Here is a 23962-nt window from a genome sequence, read left to right as displayed (position 1 = left end):
AAAAAAAGAGTATATATTTTAGGATCTATGGGCAGTATAGCATCTGCCAGAACTACCCAACTCTTCTTTGCAATGTGAGAGGAGCCACTAACAAAGCATAAATGGATGACCATGGCTGTGCTCCAACAAAGCTTTATTCACAAAAGTTGGCAGTGGACAAATTTGGTCCTAGTTTGCTTAGCTTGTTCCAGAAGATATTCAAGTGGCCTCAAATAATAATCCTTCTTTACATTCAAGAAACAAGTGCCAGTGGTATACTGTTCATATTATCAAACAGGAATAATAAATTGAATCAATATAAAAAGAATACAGCACTCTCCCTCTATCCACAATTTCACTTCCAGTTTCACTTACCCACAGTCAATTGTGGAAAATTCAAAAAATAAATAATTCATACATTTTAAATTGCATGCTGTTCTGAGTAGCATGATAAAATCTTGTACCACTCCACACCTCCAACATGAATATGAATTATCCCTTTGTCCAGAGTATCTTCACTGTATACTATTAGTCACTTAATAGCTCTCCTAATTATCAGATCAATTGTGGTATCACAAAGTCTGTGTTCAAATAAGCCTTACTGTACTTAATAATGGCCTCAAAGCACAAGAACAGTAGTGCTAGCACCTTAGATATGCCAAAAAGAAGCCACAAAGTGCTTCCTTTAGGTGAAAAAGTGCAATGTAACATATTTTGAGAGAGAGATCACATTCACATGACTTTTATTACATAGTAATTGTTCTAGTAATAGTTATTGTTGCTAATCCCTTACTGTGCCTAACTTATAAACTAAACTTTACCATACAGGAGTGTATGTATGTATACACAAGATAAATATTATATATAGGGTTTGGTACTATCTGCAGTCAAAGGCAAACACTGGGGTCTTGAAATAGTCCCTGTACATACAAGGGAACTATTGTATTTATCAAAACAAACATGAATAAACTATTCTAATAATTAAACTTTGCCTAAATTATTTAAATATTCATTGTGAATCTAAATTAGGAACCATTTCATATCATTTTTGGAAACTGGCAGGAATAGGATTAATAGGACTGGACACCTCAATGCAACAAATGACCAAATGTAACAACCAGTTATGAATTAATCAAACCCAGAGAAATTATGAAATACTAGTATCAGTTATGATGCTGAGAAGTATAAAATATAAATTAAATAATACACAGCTTCTCCCAAATGGTACTTTATCACATTCCAAGTGTCACATATGTACAAAACAACCAAAGTTAAATATAGGTTTTGGGAGTAGTCAATTATTCAAAACTCCAAATTATCTACTATAAATATTTCTTTTAAGGACCAAAGGTAATTTTTTTAACACAGAAAGAAACCATTTTTATATTGGTAAAGTGTTCTTCACAAAGTGTATATAAGATAAATAGCTTAATTGGCTCAAAATCTTTATATCTGGGATATCAATTTTTTTCTAAATCCAGCATAAGTACAATTAAATGACAAATATAAAAGAAATTAACTCATAATATATAACAATTTATTTGTAACTATTACCACTTGCACTTATAGGAGCGGCTATGATACAAGTGATACCTGTGATCTGAAGAATAATAGCTTAATTATATGTATAAACATTGTTAAAATACAGTATACTCATCCAATCATAATTCTCCAGAGAAACTACCTAACAATGTGATATGCATCCTTCTCAACTTTTTCCTAAGTTTAAGCAAATATATTTACCAGTAGGTATATTAAACATATATAGAAATAAAAAATACAAATGCTATTCTTTCTGAGTGATACATACAACTATAATTTATGGGTGAAAATGCTGTTATATTAAAATATTTTTAAGAGATTCTTACAGCTTTAAAAGACTATGCTCATACTTCTACGAACAATATTCAATAATACCCATTTCTGTCAGGACTAGATTTTATCAACTGCTTAAGTTTTGTGAGTTAACAAACAAAAAATGGTAACTGGTTCTTTCAATTTAAACATTCCTAGGTAATAACAGAGCCATGAATTTTTTAACTATTTGTATTTTCTCCTCTCTAACATATTACCTACAATATGCAAAACTTTTACTGAGCATAGTATTTTTTGTTACTAAGTACACAATTTTTAAAAATCTTTAATCTTTTCTAAGCGACAGTAATATCCCTCAGTATATTGTTTTCCAGTTACTTGAAAGTGTCCTTTGCATGCAAATATTTTTTTTCATTTTTAGCTAGATAAATCTGTTAATTTATGCTAAATAATCCCCTCTTAGGTTTCTACTTGAAAATTCTCTAAATTAAGCCATATTCCCTTTACCACATAATGTATAACCTACTTTTACAACACTTTGATCCTACTATCATCCAAACTAGCATTTAAAAGGTATATTCTGTACATAATATATTTGATCAAAAGTTCAGGTGAATTATAATATAAGAATCAATAAAGATAATGACATTCCAACTGAACTGCATTCCTTTTGACTATTTATAAAATGTGATGTTTAGCATAATGGTCAAATGTCTTCACTGCTATAATCATTCCATTATAAATTCAGGACAACATATCTGAAAAACAGGTATTTGAAGACACTCAAGAATGAACAAAAAGACAGAGGTGGAGAAAAGCTTAAGCTTGAAAAATGAAGTATAAGCTGTGAGGTTTTGTAAATTTGTAATTGTTTTCCTGAAGCTACCCTCTATGTACAGATGGCAGAAAACTACAGCTTGGGCTGGGGATTTAGCTTAGTGGTGCTGCCGCTTGCCTTGCAAGCACAAGGTCCCAAGTTCGATCCCTGGTACCACAAAAAAAGAAAGAAAGCTACAGCTTTACCAGCTTAAATGGTCAGAGGACAGGGTTCAAGGATAGCAGAACAGACAAACATTAGAGATAAAATTGTGAAATACAGCAAGAACCAAAACCTACATATAAAACAACACAAATCCTCGGCTGACTGCAAAACTACATGCTTATAAAGGAAACATCAGAAACACAGGGAAAAAAAGCCACAGCTATAAATAGAAAGAACTAAGTTGAGACTGTAGCTGCTGCATACGACAGAGGAAACAGAGATTAAGGTTTCATTAAATTAATTAAACTATTCAATGAAGTTAATTATCTGTTAGAATAAAAATATTTCTTCAGAGAAAATCAAGGGCATCTACAATATATCATGTGTAACATCCAATATTCAATAGAAAATCACTAGATACAGAATATACAAAAAAATGTGAGCCAGATGTGGTGGCAGACACTTGTAATCCCATCACTCAGGAGCTGAGGCAGGAGGACTGCCATGAGTTCGAGGCCAGCCTGGGCTACTAGGTAAGTTCAGGGCCAGTTTAAAATACAAATTCAGACCTTATCTCAAAAAACAACAAAAAAGTGGTCCATATAAAGTAAACCAAGAAGTTAAAAGAAATTTACTGAGATAACTGAAAAGTGGCACATAGACACATATTTTAACACAATTATTAATTATTTCATAAATGGAGAAGCTCATTACAGAGATATTATTAAAAAAGAAAACATAATTTCAGAACTGAAAAGTACAACTGAAATACTGTAAAATATTCACTAGATAGCCTTAACAGTAATAGCAGAAAAAAGAATTAGTAGGGAGGGCAGGGGTAAGGGGAAAAAATGAGAATCAAGACTTGTCATGTAGAGGTACAAGATCCCAACAAGGAATGTAACTGTACTGTATCCCTAAAATGTACCAATAAACTCAATTAAAGCTGGAAAAAAAAAGAATTAGTAAACTTGAAAGCATGTCAATAAAAATTATCCAAAAGGAGAGAAAACTAGAAGAGTAAAGATGAAAAGAGAATGAAGAGATTTAATACTATTGGGACAAAATCAAATAGTACAAAATATTTGTAATTAGAAATGCAGTGTGCCTGTTAATCTTAATCTTACATGTAAAATCTAAAAAGTTGATCTCCTTCAGAGTGAAAAAAGATAGTTCCAAGAGGCCAAAGAGGAAAAAAGAGAAAATATTAATCAAAAAGCACAAAGTTTCTGTTAAACTGGAGGAATAAGTTTTAATGATCACTGCTTGGTAACTATGGTAATAAGGTACATATATTTCAAAATTGCTAAAAGAATAGATTTTTAATACTCTCTCCACAAAAATGATAAGTTGATGAGGTGGTGGATATGTTATCTTGACTGAATCTTTCTACAATGTATACATAGAATAAAACATGACATTATACCCCAGAAATGTATATAATTATTACAGTATTTTTTCAATTAAAACTAAATTTAAATAATTAAATTTTATAGAGCAGAACTGAAAAAAATGTTTAAATACTTATGTAGGTTTTGTTAACTTCTGCATATTTATAAGGTAACCTTTATTTCTTTTCTGACCATCACCTTAAAAAAAACAAAAAAACTAAACCTGGTGAGACCTGATTTAAATTAGGCCAAACAGATCTGCTACTTCTAATTTAGAATTGAGAGACAGAGCTATCCAGTAACAATTTGGCAGCAAAAGCTTAAGAGAAAAAAGTTAGGCCATTGTCAGAATTTAGGGAAGTCAAAGCCCTGTGCAAAGACATAGGCAAACAGAAGCCACCAGTCCCTGCTTCAGAGAGAGAGAGAGAAACAGAAGAGTAAACATGTATCTAGAGAAAGAAAGAACTCCCAGAACTGCTTCCGAAAATGGCAAGAATGATGGGGAAGATGTGCTTAAAGTGAGGGGGAAGATTTCTGAGGGGGACTACTAGCAATGTGTTTTTTACTTCAATATAATTTTTTTAATTTAAAAATTCATATATTTAGATCCCACTTCATACTTGGATTTGAAGAAGTGTATCAACTAACCTCATGAGGTCTTCTTTAATTAAACTAACCTCAGTAATTTGTTACTACCCAATAAAATAAAATTTTGCCTAAATAAGATGATTAGTAAACAAGTTTAAAATTTCTGAATAAATGGGCCTTCTAGCAGAAATTATAAAATCACTGTGAAATCTACCAGGACAGTGAACTATAACAGGACAGAGGTCACATTTTCTTGGACTCTCCCAGCACAAACATTGCGTGTGTCATTCTTTTAAGTGAATTGAATTAATTTGAATTACTTCACTGTGCTGGCCTTTTAGACATGACAAAAACAGAATTGGTTGAAAATCTGTATTAATACATCTCATTATCTGAAGATAATAGTGCTTATTAAATGGAAAAAACAATCAGCACAATGGTGTCTGATAAATGACATAGCACAAAAACATATTTTAAATTAGACTACAATACACATTGTTAGAGTAAGCTATACCGTATACAACCACTAGTCTATTTATTCAAGAAAACTGTCTAGCTCTGCTTGCTTTCCTGAAAAGTCAACATTAACAGAAACAAAAACCCACCTCCACAAATGACAGGATCTAAAAGGTTTTGATCACTTAAATCTTCTAACATCCAAGCTGGAAGGATTCTTTTCCTCTGGGCAGTGTGTGACTGCTGTTTACTCAAGCCTCTGCATTCACCTACAGGGGACTAAAAAGGCACATATAAATAAATTAATCCCTAAGGATAACTATACATTCTTAATGAAGTTGTAAAATTATTTACTGTGCAGAAACCTATCACTAAAATATCCATTTCCAACTACGAATTTAATTACTTATATCTCTTACAGAAATTTATCTATATTAATTGAGGTGTTGGCCCACTGCGATCTTCTCTATAGGTTAACTTTAAAACAGCAAAAGCAGATCAATCCTAGCAATGTTATTTGATGTGTCTAATTTCATTTGTCTTTTCTCTTCAAAATAACCTGAAGAGCCAGGAATGGTGGCATACACCTGTAATCCCAGCATTCAGGAGGCAGACGCAGAAGGATCGCCATGAGCTCAAGGCCAGCCTGGACTACATAGTGAGACCCTATCTAAAAGAGAAAAACAAAACTTGAAGAATATGTTACAAGTGGATGAGATCTTACATTTCTCACCATACTACTTGTGCTAGTAGTCTGAGTCTCAGTTATATCTGTAGTCTTTTCCAGATGTGGGGTACCAGTTGTCTTATCAAGTAAGTTAATCACGGGAGATTTGGGTGCTTCATTCAATATGTCATCTTCATCAAGCATTTGACTGTTTCTATAAAATAAAAGTTTTTTTATCATTTATATCACTTCTGCTGGCAACCAAGTTACTGTAAATGTCATTCTGAGTATATCTGCCCGGGGAATTGTGCTCCTTTTCTCAAACTTAGCAAAAATTAAAAATCAGATGATAATATAATACAATATGTACACTAAAATGTATTCCTCATCTTCTGCCACATATCACCATAAAATACATAAATCTTTCCAAATCATGGGCATAGAAACCACAACAGTTTGCAAGAGATGCCTTGCCTCTTAGGGCTTAAGAGCTATTTGCTTATTTACCCAGATCACAACTCCGTATCTGAAGAAAAAGTGTAAATGTAAGAGCATTAACTAAGCTAGTTGGGTCCTTGGAGAAAACAAATTAAAATCCTAATATCAAGTTTATACATAGCTGCTACCAGAATTCTGATCAGTACTGCCACTTGTGAAATTTCAAATGTAGTTCAACTAGAAGCAAAATGTTCTGACATGAGAGCATCCTTGGTTACATGTGAAACATACTCTCATAACCAATTATCTCATACTCTCAGACAAATGCAACAGGATCATCCAAAGATGCTGGGTCATCATAAATAGGCATGTTGTATACTTCAGTTTAAATGATATCCTAAAAATGGTAAGCTACAAGGACAGAAATCAGACAGTAATCTCCAGAGGACTGGGGGTGAAGGTACTATGAAGAAGCATGAGGGAACTTTTATGGGGAATGGAAATGTTCTGTATCTCATTGTGCTGGTACTTAATATGGCTATATATGTTTGTCAGACAGCACTGAACTGTACAAATAAAAAGGATCAATTCTATGTGTAAACTGTTCCTTAATAAATGTGAATTTTTAAGATATTGAGGATGTAAGATTTTAGAAATGTGTCTAGCTGAAAGGAGTCTAGTTAGTGTCTTGTTTTGTTTTAATATTTCTTAGATAAACAATAATCTCCTTCAAAGGCAGACTTAAATTTAGGAATCATATTACATTCTATGAATATTCATTCATATTTGATTACCCATTCAGCAGCTGATGGACATTTGGGTTGTGTCCATTTTTCTGGCTATTATGAATAATGTTGTGAAGATACTTCTATAAGGGTTTGCAACTCAAGATCATAATGTTAAGTGAAATAAATCAGGTACACGGTTTAAATATTACATGGTTTCTCTTATATGAGAAACCCAAAATATAAATAAAAAATAAATAGGAAGTACGAAGATCTTTTTCAAATGGGAAAGAGGGGAAGGAGAAGGAAGGGAAATCGGACTGAAAGACTTGAAGAATAAATAAAAATAGAGCTTAAGGAGGGATGGGAGATTAAGGGGACAAAAAAGAATTAAGATGTGTTTTGTACATGTACAAACCCCCTACAATTAATTTAATCATTGTACTAATAAATTTAATAAATTTTACTAATTAATCATGTACTAATAAAAAATATTTGGGGGGTAGACAGATATTTTTAATCTTTTGGGTATAAAGCTAGGAGGGAAATTGCTGAGCCACATAGTTATTGTATGTTTAAAATTCTAAGAACTATCAGAATATATCCCAAGGAAGCTATACCACTTTACAGTAACATCATGATATATGAGTTCCAGTTTCCTTTCCACACTTCATAGTATCTTTTATATTATAGCCATTCTAGTAGATATGAAGTGGTATCTCATTGTCTTTTTGTATATTCTAAATATGTATAACTTTAATATAAAATATGATACTAATTATAATGAACTAGGTTTAAAAATAAGTTTTAAAATATTTATAGATGAATTTTAAAGTTCTTTATTGCCATACAATGGTATTTCCATCAACATCTTACTGTTTTGTTCAAAATTAGCAGTTACTGTTGATTAATTCCATTTGTTGATTCTTGCGCAATTATGGTTCTGTTTAGAAAGTCCTTACTGAGCCTGGGATTTAGCTCAGTGGTGCCACCACCAGCCTCGCAAGCACAAGGTCCCAAGTTTGATCCCTGGTACCAAAAAAAAAAAAAAAAAAAAAAAGAGCCCTTTCCTATACCTATGACTTCCAATATTTTATCTATTTTATCTTCAGTAAATTCAATGATTGTTTTAATGTTTTTAATTAGTTTTCTTCTTATTTACAAAAGCTCTGTTTCCATTTTAAGGTAGTTTTGTGTTTGATTGTCTTTTCTTTTCCCTTCCTTGCTTTCCCCCTTCCCACTCCCTAGTGCTTTTTCTCATTTGAACATTTTCTTCCTTTTTTACAACATATTATACATTTTGGCCCTTATTTACATTTTCAGTTTCTCACACCAGAGAAACAATGCAATATTTACACGTGTCCAATTTATTTAAAGAGTATGATCTCAAGGTGCATCCATTTACTAATAAATTTCCCAAGTTTACCCTTCTTTATGGCTAATACTGCACTGTATATTATAAAAAAAACAAATAAACATCTTATCCATTCATCAGTTGATGGACATTTGGGCTGTTTCCAAGATTTAGCTATTACAAACTGTGCTGTTATGAACATGGATGTGCACATATTGCTGTGATATAATGCTTTTAATTCTTGAGGGAAGATACCAACAAGAGGGAGCTGGGTCAAATAGAACCTCTAGTTTTGGAGGAATCCCCATACTGATTCCACAACAGTTGCACCAGTCTATGTTCCCACCAAAAGTAGAGAAGGGATCCTTTTTCCCCACAGTCCTGCCAGCATGTTGGTTTTCTTGATAACAGCCATTCTTTCATGAGATGGAATGTGAGTGTTGTTTCAATTTCCAACTCTCAGATGACCAGTGATGTTGAACACTTTATTTGCATTTGTACATCTTCATCTGAGAAGTATATATTCATCGCAGATGCCCATTTTTGGATTGGATCTTTAAATTGGGGGGGGGATTTTTTCCACTTCATTACGTAGTCTAGATATGATTAGTCTTTTGTCTGAAGGACAGTTTGCAAAAATTTTTTCCCACACTGTTGGTTGTCTTTTCACTCTACTGGTGATTTCTTTTGCTGCACAAAAGCTTTTTAATAAAGTGAGATTCCAGTTGTTGATTCTTTGTAATATTTCCCATGCAATCAAGGTTTTGCTCATAAAGTCTTTGCCTACACACCTATGACTTCAAGAGTTCTACCTATCCCATCTTCCAGCAGATATAGAGTCTGTTTTAATATTTAGATCTTTGACCCATTTTTATACTAGTTTAGTGTATAGTGAGAGACATGGGTCTAGTTTTAGTCTTCAGCATGGGGAAAGCCAGTTTTTCCAGCACCATCTATTATAGAGGCTATCTTTCTTCCAGTGAAGGTGTTTGGCCCCTTTATCAAAGATAAAGTGGCTGAATGTGTTTGGAGTTGTTCCTGCATCTTCTAATCTATTCTACTGACCCTCAGATCTGTTTTTTTGTTTTGTTTTGGTTTGGTTTTAGTACCATGCTGTTTTTAATCACAGTAGCTCTGTTGTATAATATCAAGTCAGGGACGACAATGCCTCCTGCCTTGCCTTTGTTGCCTGGAATTTTTTTTTGCCATTCTAGGTTTCTTCTGGTTCCCAGTGAATTTTAGGATTGTTTTCTCTAGTTCTTTGAGAAATAGTATTCTATTGGCCTTTTTTAATTGGAGTTGCATTAAATCTATATAACAATTTTAGGAGTATGGTCATTTTAACTATGTTGGGTCTTCCTACCCATGAGCAGAGGTTATCATTCCACTTTCTAATATCCTCTTCAATCTCCTTTTTTCAGAATACTGCAGCTTTCAAAATAAAGATGTTTTCCTTCCTTTGTTTAACTGATTCCTAAGTATTTCATTTTTTTCAATGTTATTTTAAAAGGCGAGGTCTGGTTTCCCTACTTTTTCTCTCAGTAAGTTTACTGTTTGTAAACAGGAATGTTATTGATTTTTGAGTGTTGCCTTTGTATTCAGCTATGTGACCATTTTTGCTTATCAAATCTGGAAGTCTTCTGGTGGAGTTTTTGGGGTCTTCTATGTAAAGTATCATGTAATCCACAAATAATGATAATTTAAATTTCCTTTCCTATCTTTATTCCTTTATTTCTTTCTCTTGGACTTCTTGAAAGTGCAGCTTTCTAGTCACTCACCCTTGCGTGTGCCAGCAAAACTTATTGTGGGGCTGCCATTTGTTGCATCCTCTGTTTTCAGGAAGGCAAAAAAAGCAAGGGGCCTTATATCCCAGATCTATCCTGAGTGGAATGAGTTTAACACACCTTTTCAGTCCATCAGCTTTTTAAGGGAACTTCCCAGAAATATGGTTCCTATTCTGCACGCCAGTGGCGGTGCCACTGACAGCCCTGTGGGCTGGTTTGCCATTTTATAAAGTTAAAAACCTATGATTTGCTTGAGCTATAAGTCTCTTATTTCAGATTGATTTTGGCACCAGGATGTTTGCCTCCCCCACTTTCTTCCAACTACAGTGGATCCTTGACTTATGGACTCAATTCATTCCCAAGGACTGGTTGTAACTCAAGTTGTCAATTGAAGGCTCAGGCTCCTCTACCCAGCCTTCAAAGTCTCTCTCCTGCATACAGCCAGATCTCAATGTCCTTAGAGAGACACTGGCCCAGGATTTCTCAATTAACCCCACACAGGAAAGGATGTTGTAATGTTCCTTTCAGAACTCTTTTAGAGTTAAATCTGTATCTGAGATGATCCGGAAGCACAAGTGGCCAGCATTCAGGTTATAACTCAAGACGTTGGTCATAAATTAAAACCAAAAGTCCTGTCATAACTGAAGTTGTTCGTATGTCAGGCCAATCATAACTCGAAGGTCCACTTTACTTGTTTTAAGTTGACTTTCTCTGAGTAGCTCCAACATGGTTCCTCCTCCATTTAAGCCATGTTGAATCTCTCCCAAATAATCTTTCAATGACTGGCTCAAAAATCTATTGTGTGCATTTTTACTTTTCACTAGAATCAATATGCTTATTATTTTCCTCAGATTTCCAATGCTATACTTTCTGTTATTTTTATAAAAATAGTTATATAAATGTGGTCTAAGTCAGAGGTTAATAGTATCTTACTAAAATTTTTAAAGGTTTTGAAAAATAAGGAAGATGTAGTAAATTTCAAATTAATTACCCTGGTTACCTCCCTGGTTTCTATCTTGGATAGAAAACATAAATGTAAAAAATAACATATATTAGAACTATTCAAGCATTACAAGTTTTCAAAGTCAAATGGCTTTCTGGAAACACACAGGTGAATACACACACACACAATCAAACATGCACATACCAATTATATAGCTACTAGTGCTCCAAATACATTTTAATTATAGAATTGCTTCTATCAAAGCACTTGTAATGCTAAGGCATCAGATTACAAATGTTATTTATCATTATTACCTCATTTTACCAGGCAACCTTACCTTAAGGTACACTCTATTTCCATTTCAGAGTGTGTCGACACAACACAGAAAATATGTTTGTCAACTAACAAAGAAAAACTATCTCCAGGATTTAACCAGTGCCAAAGATTTGTCTTCATTGGTAAGAGTTGGCTGTTCTCAGAAGAACGATAAAAACATGGATTGGTGTGTATCTAACAAATAAAAAAGAATACAGTGATATTATAACTTCATGATGATAAAAAATACAACTATATTTGAACTAATCCAGAATTTTAGTATCAGAATAATTTATATTTAAACACACTTAACAGTTTAATAGATGGTAGCTATAAGTATCATAATTATTTATTCATGAGGGAAAGAGCTGTTCTTCTAACTTCTCCAAGAATTGAAGAAAAAAGCAAAGTTATCAATTAACTGATTAAAAGATTCTTCTATTTTGCTCAGAGATCTAAACATTGGAAGATAAGGAATATAAATTGTTAATACAGTTTTAAAATGAGAAATTATAAGGGATACTTTTTAGCTTCTTTCTAGTTCCCTAGAAATCTTGCATGTACTCTTATTATGAAGATCATTCCTATTCAAATCACAAGTAATAAATGTATACCAGTCAAAGCTATTACCATATCTACTATTGTGAATTATGTTTGCCATTGATTGTTCCCATGTTAACCAAGATAATGAGAGTTGCCTCAGGAAAAAAAAAGGACCCACTGATAAGCACTTTAAAAATCACAAATAGAGGCGAAAGGAACCCTTCTCCATTGTTGCTGAGAGTGCAGACTGGTGCAACCACTATGGAAATCAATATGGAGATATCTCAAAGAGCTGGGACTAGAGGTTCCATTTGACCCTGTCATCTCTCTGCTGGGTATCTTTCCAAAAGAATTAAAAGAATCATACCATAGTGATATATGCGCACCTATGTTTATAGTGGCAGTTTGTAATAGCTAAAACTTGGAAACAGCCCCTTTGCCCATCCGTTGGAAAGTGGATAAAGAAGATGTGGTTTTTCTATTAAATGGAATACTACTCAGCCATAAAGAATGAGAAATTAGATTCATTCATAAGTAAATGGATACATATTGAGGATATACTCCTAAGTGAAATAAATAAGTCACACATGTGTAAATACTGAATAGTTTCTCTGGTGTGAAAAGCTATAATAGTACATAAGAGCCTAATGAGATAATTGACAGTGTGAAATAGGAAGAAAGGGGCTAAAGGTGTGGGGAAAGTGGGAAGGATAGGGGAAAGGTAATAAGGGAAAAGAAAAAAATATGAAAAAATGGAAATAAAGTGTTTGTAAATGGGGAGGGGAGGAAGGGGTGAAGGGAGGGCAGGGACAAGGGGAAAAAATGAAAATCAAGACCTGTCATGTAAAGGTACAAGATCCCAATGATGAATGTAACTGTACTGTATACCTAAAATGTACCAATAAATTCAATTTTTTAAAAATCCCAAATAGAATTAATCTGAAATTGGCTATTTCCGTAGGTCAAATAGCTTTTTCTCATCAGTATCACTGGGTTTTTTAAACAAATAAGCTTTAGCATATGACAAAGCAAACTACAGGAACACGTGTTTTCATTTTTTAATACAAGCAAACATAGAGCAACTTCCCCTGCCAGTCTTCCTTCTAGTTCATCAGTTTAAATGAGACTTTTTCTGGAGACAACACACTATACTTTAAATCTGCAACAAGAAAGCAGTAAGATAAAGCATGAAAATAAAAGACATAAAAAGGAAAAACGGGCCATACAAATTTGGTAGACCATTATTTTACTGGTCAGAGTCATTTTATAAAACACGGGTAGGTATATACAAGACTGCTTTAGAATGGAGATGAAGGGTGATTTATGCAAAACTGTATTTCTAACAGCTACAAATGTTTGATTTTTAAGAATCAAGTTATAATTTAAACTTAATGTTTAGAAACCCATCATTGTGTAAGCAGCTACTCCTCACTTAGAGTGGTCCTTTGGCTCATAGCTTTTGACTGCAACAAGGACCTTACACATCAGCTGGTTCTGAGCTCATGCAAACTGCTTATTTGGGAATCTTTCCTCATTACTCCTCATCCTATTAAGCAAAGGCTCCCTCTTCTTGAGTGTGTCATGGTCGGCAGAGCCTGGCATGTTAGGTTCATGGATGAGACAAAAATCAAAACAATATACGTGCTTTCTGACTGGATTTTGAGTAGTCTTTACATGAGGTTTGCTTCTTATTATAAGCTAAAATAAGACCAAATTATTAGACATGAGTATCTCAAACATTCATTGACTCTCAGTAACATTAAATATTGACCATCAAACTTATTGAGTAGGAAATTAACTAAATACAAAGTCATAATTGTAACAGTAGAAAAGGTAAAATACTTAAGAAAGGAAACCCCATTTGTTTACAAAGTCATCGCAAACCCAAAGACAAAAAGAACATTCAGTTTGACTATTTTTCCCCCAGACAAAAAACATTTAATATTTAAAGTATATATGGCTAAATACATACTATATTATATTAAAGTAGTTAACAAATCTAGCCACACAAAGAGAACCAATGTTCTCTAATGATCTTTTCCTTTTCCTTTTACTGTTTGGACAGGAGATCCCAGAAGTAAAAATAAAACTGAAATTTCAAGAAAGTTTAATATTTGAACCTTTGACTTACCTAAGTACATATTATTCAATAAATAAGTTTTTAAAAATCTATGTCAAACTACAAATATACCAATAAAAATGCCACATATACATTAAGTCTAAAACAGTTGTAAAGTAGGGAAAATCTAGTAATATTAATAATTAAAAAGAAAAAACATAAAAATAGGAATGAGAAAAATATTATGCATAACACACTTTAAAAAAATAATACTATAAATATTTTATATCAATACATTTGTTAACAAGGCCAAAACTGACAATACCTTAAAGAATACATACCAACTTATTAAAACAAATAAGAGCATGTTCGTATATACATGTGTGGTTTGCATAAAAGTATTTAATTATAAAAGGAAAAAATATATTTAACCAGACTGATAATATTTTAAAATGCACTCAATAACTAAAAATCTTCCCAGACCCTTCCCAAAACCAGAACCAAGTGTATTTAAAGATATTTCTCAATATTTAAAGACTTCCAGAGACCAAAAGAGATAGTACAATGTCCCATTTGTTTAGTAAAATGAGTTCAACTTTGATTCTGAAAGAAGACAAAGGCAGACAAAATACTTGCCAACCCAAACCCATGGTAAATAAAGGTGTAGGGAAAACGGGAAGGGTAGGGGAAAGGTAATAAGGGAAAGGAAAAAAATAGGAGAAAATGAAAAATGGTAACAAAATGTTTGTAAATGGGTAGGGGGGGAGGGGGTAAGGGAGGGCAGGGACAAGGGGAAAAATGAGAACCAAGACCTGTCATGTAAAGGTGCAAGATCCCAATAATGAATGTGTACTGTATACCTAGAATGTACCAATAAACTCAATGAGGAAAAAAAAATATATATATATATATGGCCTGTATGAGAGACATATTGTTGATGCGTGCCTTTTAAAGTATCTGAGAGATTATAAATGTAAACTTAAATAGATAATGCTATAATTTAAGAGGTAATGCAAAGGATGCATTAAACTAGAAGAACTGGAACCAAAACATAAATCAATTTTCTATAGCTTTCTCTTTGAGTTGCCATTAAATATTAAAGAAAGATTGATGAATACCCAAAAAAAGAGGCTCCTTTATTTTCAGTGGGTTTTTGCTTTAATCTAGAAAACATTTTTAATTTTTTTTTTTTACCAAATGAATTGAGGAAAGGCTATTATAGGTTTTTACAGATATTATATGTTTATGCATAACTTTATAGAAAAAAATCACAACTCAAGAATTTTGTGAAAGAAACAATACAAAGATGAACATTTTGAAGATCAACACCAAAGGCAAAAAAAAAATGGCTATTTACATGTTGTAATAGAACCATTTCCTAAATCATTCAAAAATCAAAATGAGTAAGATTTTATTAAAATGAAATAAAAGTACCGATGGCTATAAATTCACCCTGAGAACATAACTACCCATGGGTAATATAGTCAGTTTGCTTTATAATGTATTTTCCCCACTGCTATTAGACTAAAGATTAAGTTTAAATGACATATGAAAAAGCTAACATCATCTCTTAATAAGCTAACATCATCTCCTCATGCACTATTTCCAAGAACTGCTAAGGCAATTTTTAAAGAAGAAATATTGGGGGGGGGGACAGAAATCGAACCAATTTAAAAGTGCAAATTAGTAACTGTCTTAACTATATTCAACATCATTGTCAAAACTGTGTTATTTGGTAGTAAGTGTGGATTTCCAAGCTGGAGGAAGGCGGAAAAAGTTTAAACATATTTTAGGACATACACGATACAGAATAAATCATAATAAAATATCTGCTATATTCATTTATATAATTTTACAAAGTTTTTTCACAAAAACTTCCCTCTCAATATTTTATCATAGTGGTATATATAACTTGCTTTAGCATATCACAGAATCTGTGACTGATTAAGGGGTACAGAATAAACAATATATAACACACATTAAAGGTGAAATCAATGAACGGTTAGTCACTTGTCCATCTCAACATTTCCAAGATTTTAAAATTTCCATTAACAAAGTCACTCTTAAGATTTCTCTAAATTATACCATGAAGGTTAGCTATAAAAAGTAAATGAATAAATAATAATAATAATAATATTAAAATAATTAAATAAATAATATTTACTTTATCTATGCAAGTCAGATGACTATTAGGCCATAAAACAAATTGGTGATTAAACAGATTATCATTAGGTGCATATCTTCCTGATATTTTGTGAAATGTTATGCCCGTGTTGCCAAAGTTGAACAGCTTTGTCTTTATATAATTCCTGTCTTTATTGTACAGCATAGTTTTACTTTAATTGAATGTTATTGTTTAATATTTTCTTCTTATAGAAGAGACCATGCCCTTTTGTATGACTTTTTCTTTTTTCTTTTTTTTTTTTTTGTTTGGTACCAGGGATCAAACTCAGGTCCTTGTACTTGTGAGGCAGGCTGCGGAATATATGACATTTTAATAGATGTTACCTGTCAATTTTGTAAATAAATAATAAAAACTGAATAAATAATCAAGGGAATGGGTATTTTCTTGAAACTATAATAATATAAACAAGATATCAAATATTACATAGAACAAAAGATTTACGCAAGTCTAAAGTTATTTTTAAATAAATAATAAAACTGAATAAATAAGGGAATGGGTATTTTCCTGAAACTATAATAATATAAACAAGATATCAAAATTACATAGAACAAAAGATCTTTGATTAAAAAAAACTAGAAATACAATTATCAAGGACTTTTCAAAAGATCTACTCATGAAAAAATAAAGTACTCACTATAAATTCTTCCTTTTATTAACACAAATTATGGAGAGGTAAGTCTAAATCATGCAGAAAGTCAGTATTAAGTCATGGATCTTTCACTTGAGAAGGTAGGCATATTATTAGCCATAACTGCTAAATCTAAACTAATGTGTTCTTTCAGAAACAGTACAATAGGAATTTAGAGATTCCTGTATTCTTTTTCTGAATGTGCTTTAGTGACACAAGCTTCTTTATTTTAGAACACAGTAATTCATTAGAAGGGTTTTAGAAATTGAGTACTAGAAAATATCACACTTCTGAAAACACCGATGATGTCCCTATTCTCAGAAATGCCTCATACAGTTCTCACTGAAACATTTATCCACACATTTAGTAACATTAATTAAGCTTCTACTGCATGACAAGCATTATGCTACCTACTGGGAATCCAAAAACTAGTGCCTATATTCAAGGAGCTTATGATTCGATGAGTCTCTTCTAACAATAAGATAGTTTGAAAGAACCAAGAGATGAGCACTAACTAAACATATTAACACCTTTCTATGACTAAGACACTGTAGAATGAAAATGAGATACAAATCTTGTTCTGTTCAGCATTGAAACAGGGTGAATTCAGCTCTATTCAAAATTTATCCCATATTAAAATTAAATAGACACTTTTACAGCATATTAAAAGAAGTTATTAACACCTATATAAAAAGAAAGAACTAATCATACAACCAGAAGTTGTACATAAGATATGAAAATTAAAATTGGCTTAAAAATGCTATAAATTAATGAATTTAGTTTCATAACAATACTTTCACAACAAGAGCATTTAGACAAAAATAAGTGGACCCTCCTATCCAGTTTATTCTACTGCACAAGAGATTCTAAACATGGAAGGGTATAATCACATAGTATATTCTCAGAAACTGGCTGTCTCTACAAATCACCAGTGTTTAAACTATAAAGCAAGTAATTAATATCTTAGCCCTCAACAGAAACTTTCAAATTAAAACTTTTTGTAAAAAAATTTAGATGAAGTTAAACAAGTTCTAAATTTTAGAACTTTTGAACTCTACATAAACAGGTACAGAAATCTGTTAAAACACAAATCTTTATTATAGACATGACTTCAGTCACTATCCCGTTCTCACCCTAAAAACATTATTATGAGCTTTCTTATAGAATTGTACATCAAATATCCAGTTGCAAACAAAATAATAATGTATATATGAACAGGCAGTTATGTTTCATTAAAATTCCAATTATATAAATGTAGCTCTGCCCTATGAGAAAATACATAGTTTAATAGTGTAGATCTTTTTATCTCCCAATTATCTTCTAGCAATAAGAATGACACAATCTGACATTAATTCCCTATTTCTACAACCTTAGAAAATAGGCATCTCTAATCAGGTACTAACAGAGTGAAAACCAAAAAGTTAAAATAAATTATAAACAACATATTTACCGGTTTGATTCGAAGCTGACCACCCACCACTTCAAGAATGGCATGTCTTCTGGATATTCTCCTGTCTGTTATCTAAAGGGAAAAAAATTAAAATTTAAAATATAGACAACTCCTTAAAAAATAACAAATAAGCAAACAAAACTCTTATCAATGACTGAAATCAGTAGGCTAGATATAAAATATCATTCACTCAACAACTCTATATTGAAATGATTGTCCTCATTTACAAGATAACAAAATAACCCAGAGGTTAAGAGACCTGCCCAAAGTCACAGAAGATTAAATGACAAAGCTAAGACAAGCTGGTATCTAATATATACCAGGATCTTGTATGATAGTTTCTATTCATTACAAACAGTGGAAATTCTTACCAACAAAACTCTCATATAAGAAAAAATTCTATATAATATATAGTATTAGGAAACACTTAAAAGACAACAAATGTTTTAAAAAGAGGCAGTCTCGTAAATGTAAAGGGTACAGTTACAGGTTTCGAGGTCAGACAGAGGCAGTTCAGGAAGATCCATAGTTAAGCTCTCCAGCCATCCACAGTGGTAAGAAAACAAGATAGAAGGGAAAGTAGTAAAATCCAAATATTTGTGGTGAATAAGAGATTGGGATCTATATATACATCATACACTCACAGATCAAAAACTACAGTAAATGTGTATTTTTTACAGTAAAAGGCACATTGATATCAATCCCATCTCAGAATATTCCTCTTCACTTCAAACAAATTTTACCCATCAGTCTTGAAATTGTCTGAAGTAATTCTGGAAGTTCCTTCTTTCATGTCCTTATGACATGTGATCAAAAATATAATGAATCTTCCTGGTAAGTACCATCCAGTGGAAAGGCAGGCTCATAAAAACATTATGTGTTCTCTTCCACTTTACTCACCAAATCTGGTACCATGCAACTTCTGGCTCTTACCCAAAGTCAGAAGGACCATGAATAGTAAATGTTTTGAATTGATTCAAGGCATTGAGGCAGTTCTGACAGTACAGTAAAGACAGGAGAAAGGACTTCCAGAACTGTTCAAAGCAAGAGGCAATAGTTTGAGTAGTGTTAATGGCAATGTTGCTTTTAACTTGTACTGTATCTTTTTATCACACATCAATTTTTCGTGTGTGGCTTCTTCTTTACAGCCAACAATGTTCTATTTATGTTCACAATCACTTCTGCAAACAAAAGTTCAAAAATCATTTGCATTTTAAATGCTGAAAATTATCATTAATCTTTTGCACTTCACTGTAAACACAATACCTGTTGTTAAGATTGCCTTTATTACTTTGTGGCTGATATATAAAGTATTTTAAAAATGAATTTACTTAACATCCTAATTATACAACCCATCCCTTGGTTACTTTACTATCTAGCACTTGAATTCTGGCATTATCCACAGCAGGTCTAAAATAATCTGTAAAAACAGACTACAGCAAAGCATATATACAATTAAACCCATTAGTTCCACAAAACTTTGCAAAACTGTGAAAATACCAGAAATCTTTTTTTTTCAATGCCAGACAGCAATTCCTCACTTAAAGCTATGACTATAATAAAATTAATAACATCAACAATCACAACAAAGAGAATTTCTGGGAAGACGGCAGAGTGCTAAGGAGCAACAAATCCACTTCTCCAAGATTCAGATTCCAGACACTGGAAATTAACAACTTTGAGAAGAAAAAATGGAATGAGGTGGATCCCTGGGACACAGGAAAGATCCGACAGTAAAATCCAAACCTACTGAGAAATTGCCTGAATAAGCCAGTATCAATGAGTGAAACTGAAGAAAAAAATGCCAACTAAGAAAAGCCTGGGTCCTGATGGATTCACTGCTGAATTCTAACTTCAGAGAAGATCTAACACCAGTATTCCTCAAATTCGTTAATGAAATTGAAAGGTAAGCAGTACTCCCAAAGTCATTCCTGGAAGTGTGTGTTACTCTGATTCCAAAACCAGAAAAGGAACCAAACAAAAAAGAAAACTATAGGCCAATCTCTTTAATGAACACATACACAAAAATCCTCAATAAGATACTGGCAAACAGAATGCACCAAACCATCAAAAAGATCACACATTATGACCAAGTATGATCCATTCTAAAGATTCAGGGATAGATCAATATACACAAATCAATAAATGTAACACACCAGATAAACAAAGGCAAGGACAAAAATCATATGACCATCTCAGTAGATGCAAAAAAAGCATTTGACAAAAACCCAACATCCATTCATGATTAAACAATGAACAAAACAAGAATAGAAGGTCTTCACTTCAACCTGATAAAAGCCATCAGCTGCCATCTACAAAGGGCCAACATCATATTAAATGGACAAAGGAGAAAGCTTTCCTTCTAAAATCAGAAACAAGACAAGCACATCAGTTGCCACCACTTCTGTTTAATATAGGTCTTGAAACATTAGCTAGAGCAGTAAGACAAGAGAAAGAAACAAAAGGGATATGGCCAGGGAAGGAAGAAGTTAAATTATCACTATTTGCAGATGATGTGATCCGCTACATAGAAGATCCCAAAAACTCCACCAAAAAATTACTAGAACTAATATCCAAATTAAGCAATGCAGCAGGATACAAAGCCAACATTCAAAAATCAATAGTTTTCCTATATACCAATAACAAACTCATTGGGAAGGAAATTATCAATAGCATCAAGAAAAATGAAACATTTAGGAATTAACCTAACCAAGGAAATGAAAGATCTCTCCAAGTATAGTACTCTGAAAAAAAGAGATTGAAAAGGATATCAGAAAATGGAGAGATAGCCCTTGTTCTTGGATAGGCACAATGAATATAGTCAAAATGGCCATACTCCCAAAACTGTTACATAGATTTAATGTAATCCTAATCAAAATACCCATAATGTTCCTTACAGAACTGAAGAAAGGAATCTTAAAATTCATATGGAACCAGAAGAGATCTAGGATAGCAAAAGCAATTCTGGGCAACCAAAGCAAGGTGCTAGGAAAACTGGCTATTCACATGCCAAGGTTGAACCTAGACCCATATCTTATCATGCACTAAACTAAGATTAAAATGGATCAAAGATCTAAACATAAGAATAGAAACACTTAATTTGCTGAAAGACAAAGTTAAAACTCTTGAAGACATAGGTGAAGGCAAAGACTTTCTGAACAAAACATAGATTTCACAAGAAATAATACCAACAATCAACAAATGCAATCACTTCCAATTAAAAAGCTTCCAACAACAAAGCAAACCATTAACAGAATGAAGAGACAACCTACAGAATGGGCAAAGTTTTGCCAGTTACTCCTCAGACAAAGGACTAATATCTATAATATATAAAGAACTCAAAAAAATTAGACCCCCCCAATGTAAAGACTCAAAAAATGGGCATCTAAATGAATAAACATTTCTTAGATGAAGATATACAAATGGCCAATAAAACATATGAAAAACTTCAACACTTCTGGCCATTCAAGAAACGCACATTAAAACAACACAGAGATTCTATCTCACTCTACAAAGAATTGCTACCATCAAGAAATCAACCAATGTAATGCCAGCATTCAGGAGGCTGAGGCAGGAGGATCACTGTGAGTTTGAGACCAGCCTGGGCTACATAGGGAGATCCAGGTCAGTCTCAACTACATAGTGCATAGCGAGACCCTATCTCAAAAAAAAAAAAAAAAAAAAAAAAAAAAAGAAAGAAATCAACCAATAATAAATGTTGGTAAGGTTGTAGGGAGACAGGAACTCTTTTCCATTGTTGGTTGAACTGCAAACCGATACAGCCACTACGGAAATCAGAATGGACCTTCCTCAAAACACTAAAAATAGAAATTCCATTTGACCCTCTAGTTATCTTCCCAAAAGAGTTAGACATCATACCACAGAGACATATGTATACTCATGTTTATAGCAGCACAATTCACAATAGGTAAATCTTCAAAATAGCCTATATGTCAATCAATGGAGGAAAGTATTAAAAAAAAATGTGGTATACATATTGTTTACACAGTGGAGTACTACATATTCTGCCATAAAAAAGGATAAACATGAGTCATTTGTAGGAAAATGGATGCCCCCAGAAACCATATATTAAGTGAAGTTTACTCAGACGGAGCTTAAATATCACACCTTAAATATCACTTAAATATCAGATAATAAGAAAAAAGAAAAGGAAAAAAGATATTGTAATCCAGTGAGGACAATATTATCTAAAAGTGTATTTGACTTAGTACAATTAGTACAGTTGTCTTACATATTTTATATTTTCTTTGGCCTATTAGTCTGGTTTTAATTCTGTATATATGGTAAATAACTTTATAAGATAAATAAATGAATCTGATGCTAAAAAGTAAAAGGAGGGTGGTAGGAGGGAGAAAAAAGAAGGGAAATGAAATGTTTTATGTCATGTACCAATCCCCTGTAGTGAATGTAAACATTACATGCAGCAAACATATACTAATAAAGGTTAAAAAAAATCACAACAAATGAGTAACACATGAATTTTACACAAAACCTGTTAATTTTTAAAAATATTTCCTAAAATAAAATATCTTAAAGATGGCCCATTTTAAATATACCTCTGATTAGCCTCAATGGCTATTTCAGAGAAGCAATATAAACTCTTCCAATGTTCAAATTTTAGAGAATTCCTTCATTTCTCAATGTTACCTGGTAGGCCAAAAATTAAAAGCAGTTATTGAAAGCACTTTATCATTTGCACAGAACTTCTACTTAAGTTTTATTTTCTATAATACTGTTATGATTTTATTCACATTTTACATATTAAGGAACTACAAATCCAGAAAATTAAAGTCACTTGGTTAGATCACTCTTTGAGTGGGCAGTACTCCAAAAGGACACTCTTCTTAATAAAAGTAATTTATTATGAGAAAAAACATTCATACATGACTATGTCAACACATAATATTTCAAAAGTAATCACAAGAAATGCAAATTGTTCCGTGGCTCACAGTAAGAATTTTTTGTTTCTAACTTGGGTACCAAGATCTTGTAATAATCCATTTTAGGTTTCTTCTTTTTTTAAAACTATACTTTTACAGAAAGCAATAATGACTTTTCCTATCTCAATCTCTCTTTGAAATAGATTTCACTAGTACTAGGAAGGGTGTTTTAAGACAACCTACAATGTGGGAAAAAAATTTTACCAGCTGCTTCTCAGACAAAAGGGTTCTTATCTAGAATATATGAAGAACTCAAAACAATCAGCGCCCCCAATATAGAACAGATTCAAAAATGGGCATCTGAAATGAACAGACATTTCTCAGACAAAGAAGTAAAAGCAGCAAGGAAATACATGAAAAAATGTTCCACATCACTGGTCATTTGAGAGATGCAGATGAAAACAACACTGAGATTCCACCTCACCCCACAAAGAATGGCTGCTATCAAGAAATCAACCAATAACAAATGTTGGTGGGGCTGTGAGGAGAAAGGAACCCTTCTCATTGTTGGTGGAAGTGCAGGCTGGTGCAACCACTATGGAAATCAATATGGAGATACCTCAAAGAGCTGGGACTAGAGGTTCCATTTGACCCAGCCATCCCTCTGCTGGGTATCTTTCCAAAAGAATCATATCACAGTGATATATGCACACCTATATTTATAGCGGCACAGTTTGTAATAGCTAAAACTTGGAAACA

General features: G+C 32.7%; 1 protein-coding gene across 7 annotated transcripts in view; it reads right to left on the bottom strand.

The window, feature by feature from the left end:
• The window catches only part of Aplf (aprataxin and PNKP like factor), a 104811-nt gene that overhangs the window by 64157 nt on the left and 16692 nt on the right, over positions 1–23962 (bottom strand). For 5 of the 7 annotated variants that reach the window (XM_010609703.3, XM_033764442.1, XM_010609706.2 and 2 more), the window contains 4 exons: positions 18303–18374; positions 11460–11632; positions 5936–6092; positions 5361–5490 (listed from right to left, as the gene is read on the bottom strand). In XM_010609703.3, coding sequence (XP_010608005.1) covers positions 5361–5490; positions 5936–6092; positions 11460–11632; positions 18303–18374 — 532 coding nt within the window. The remainder of the gene's footprint in view (positions 1–5360; positions 5491–5935; positions 6093–11459; positions 11633–18302; positions 18375–23962) is intronic. The other 2 variants (XM_010609704.2, XM_010609708.2) reach the window with 1 other exon arrangement.

This window comes from Fukomys damarensis, unplaced genomic scaffold (genome assembly GCF_012274545.1).
Source record: "Fukomys damarensis isolate Sample0158 unplaced genomic scaffold, DMR_v1.0_HiC HiC_scaffold_2, whole genome shotgun sequence".
NCBI lineage: Eukaryota > Metazoa > Chordata > Mammalia > Rodentia > Bathyergidae > Fukomys > Fukomys damarensis.
Note: the sequence above shows the minus strand (reverse complement) of the source record. Positions and strands in the feature narration are given on the sequence as shown.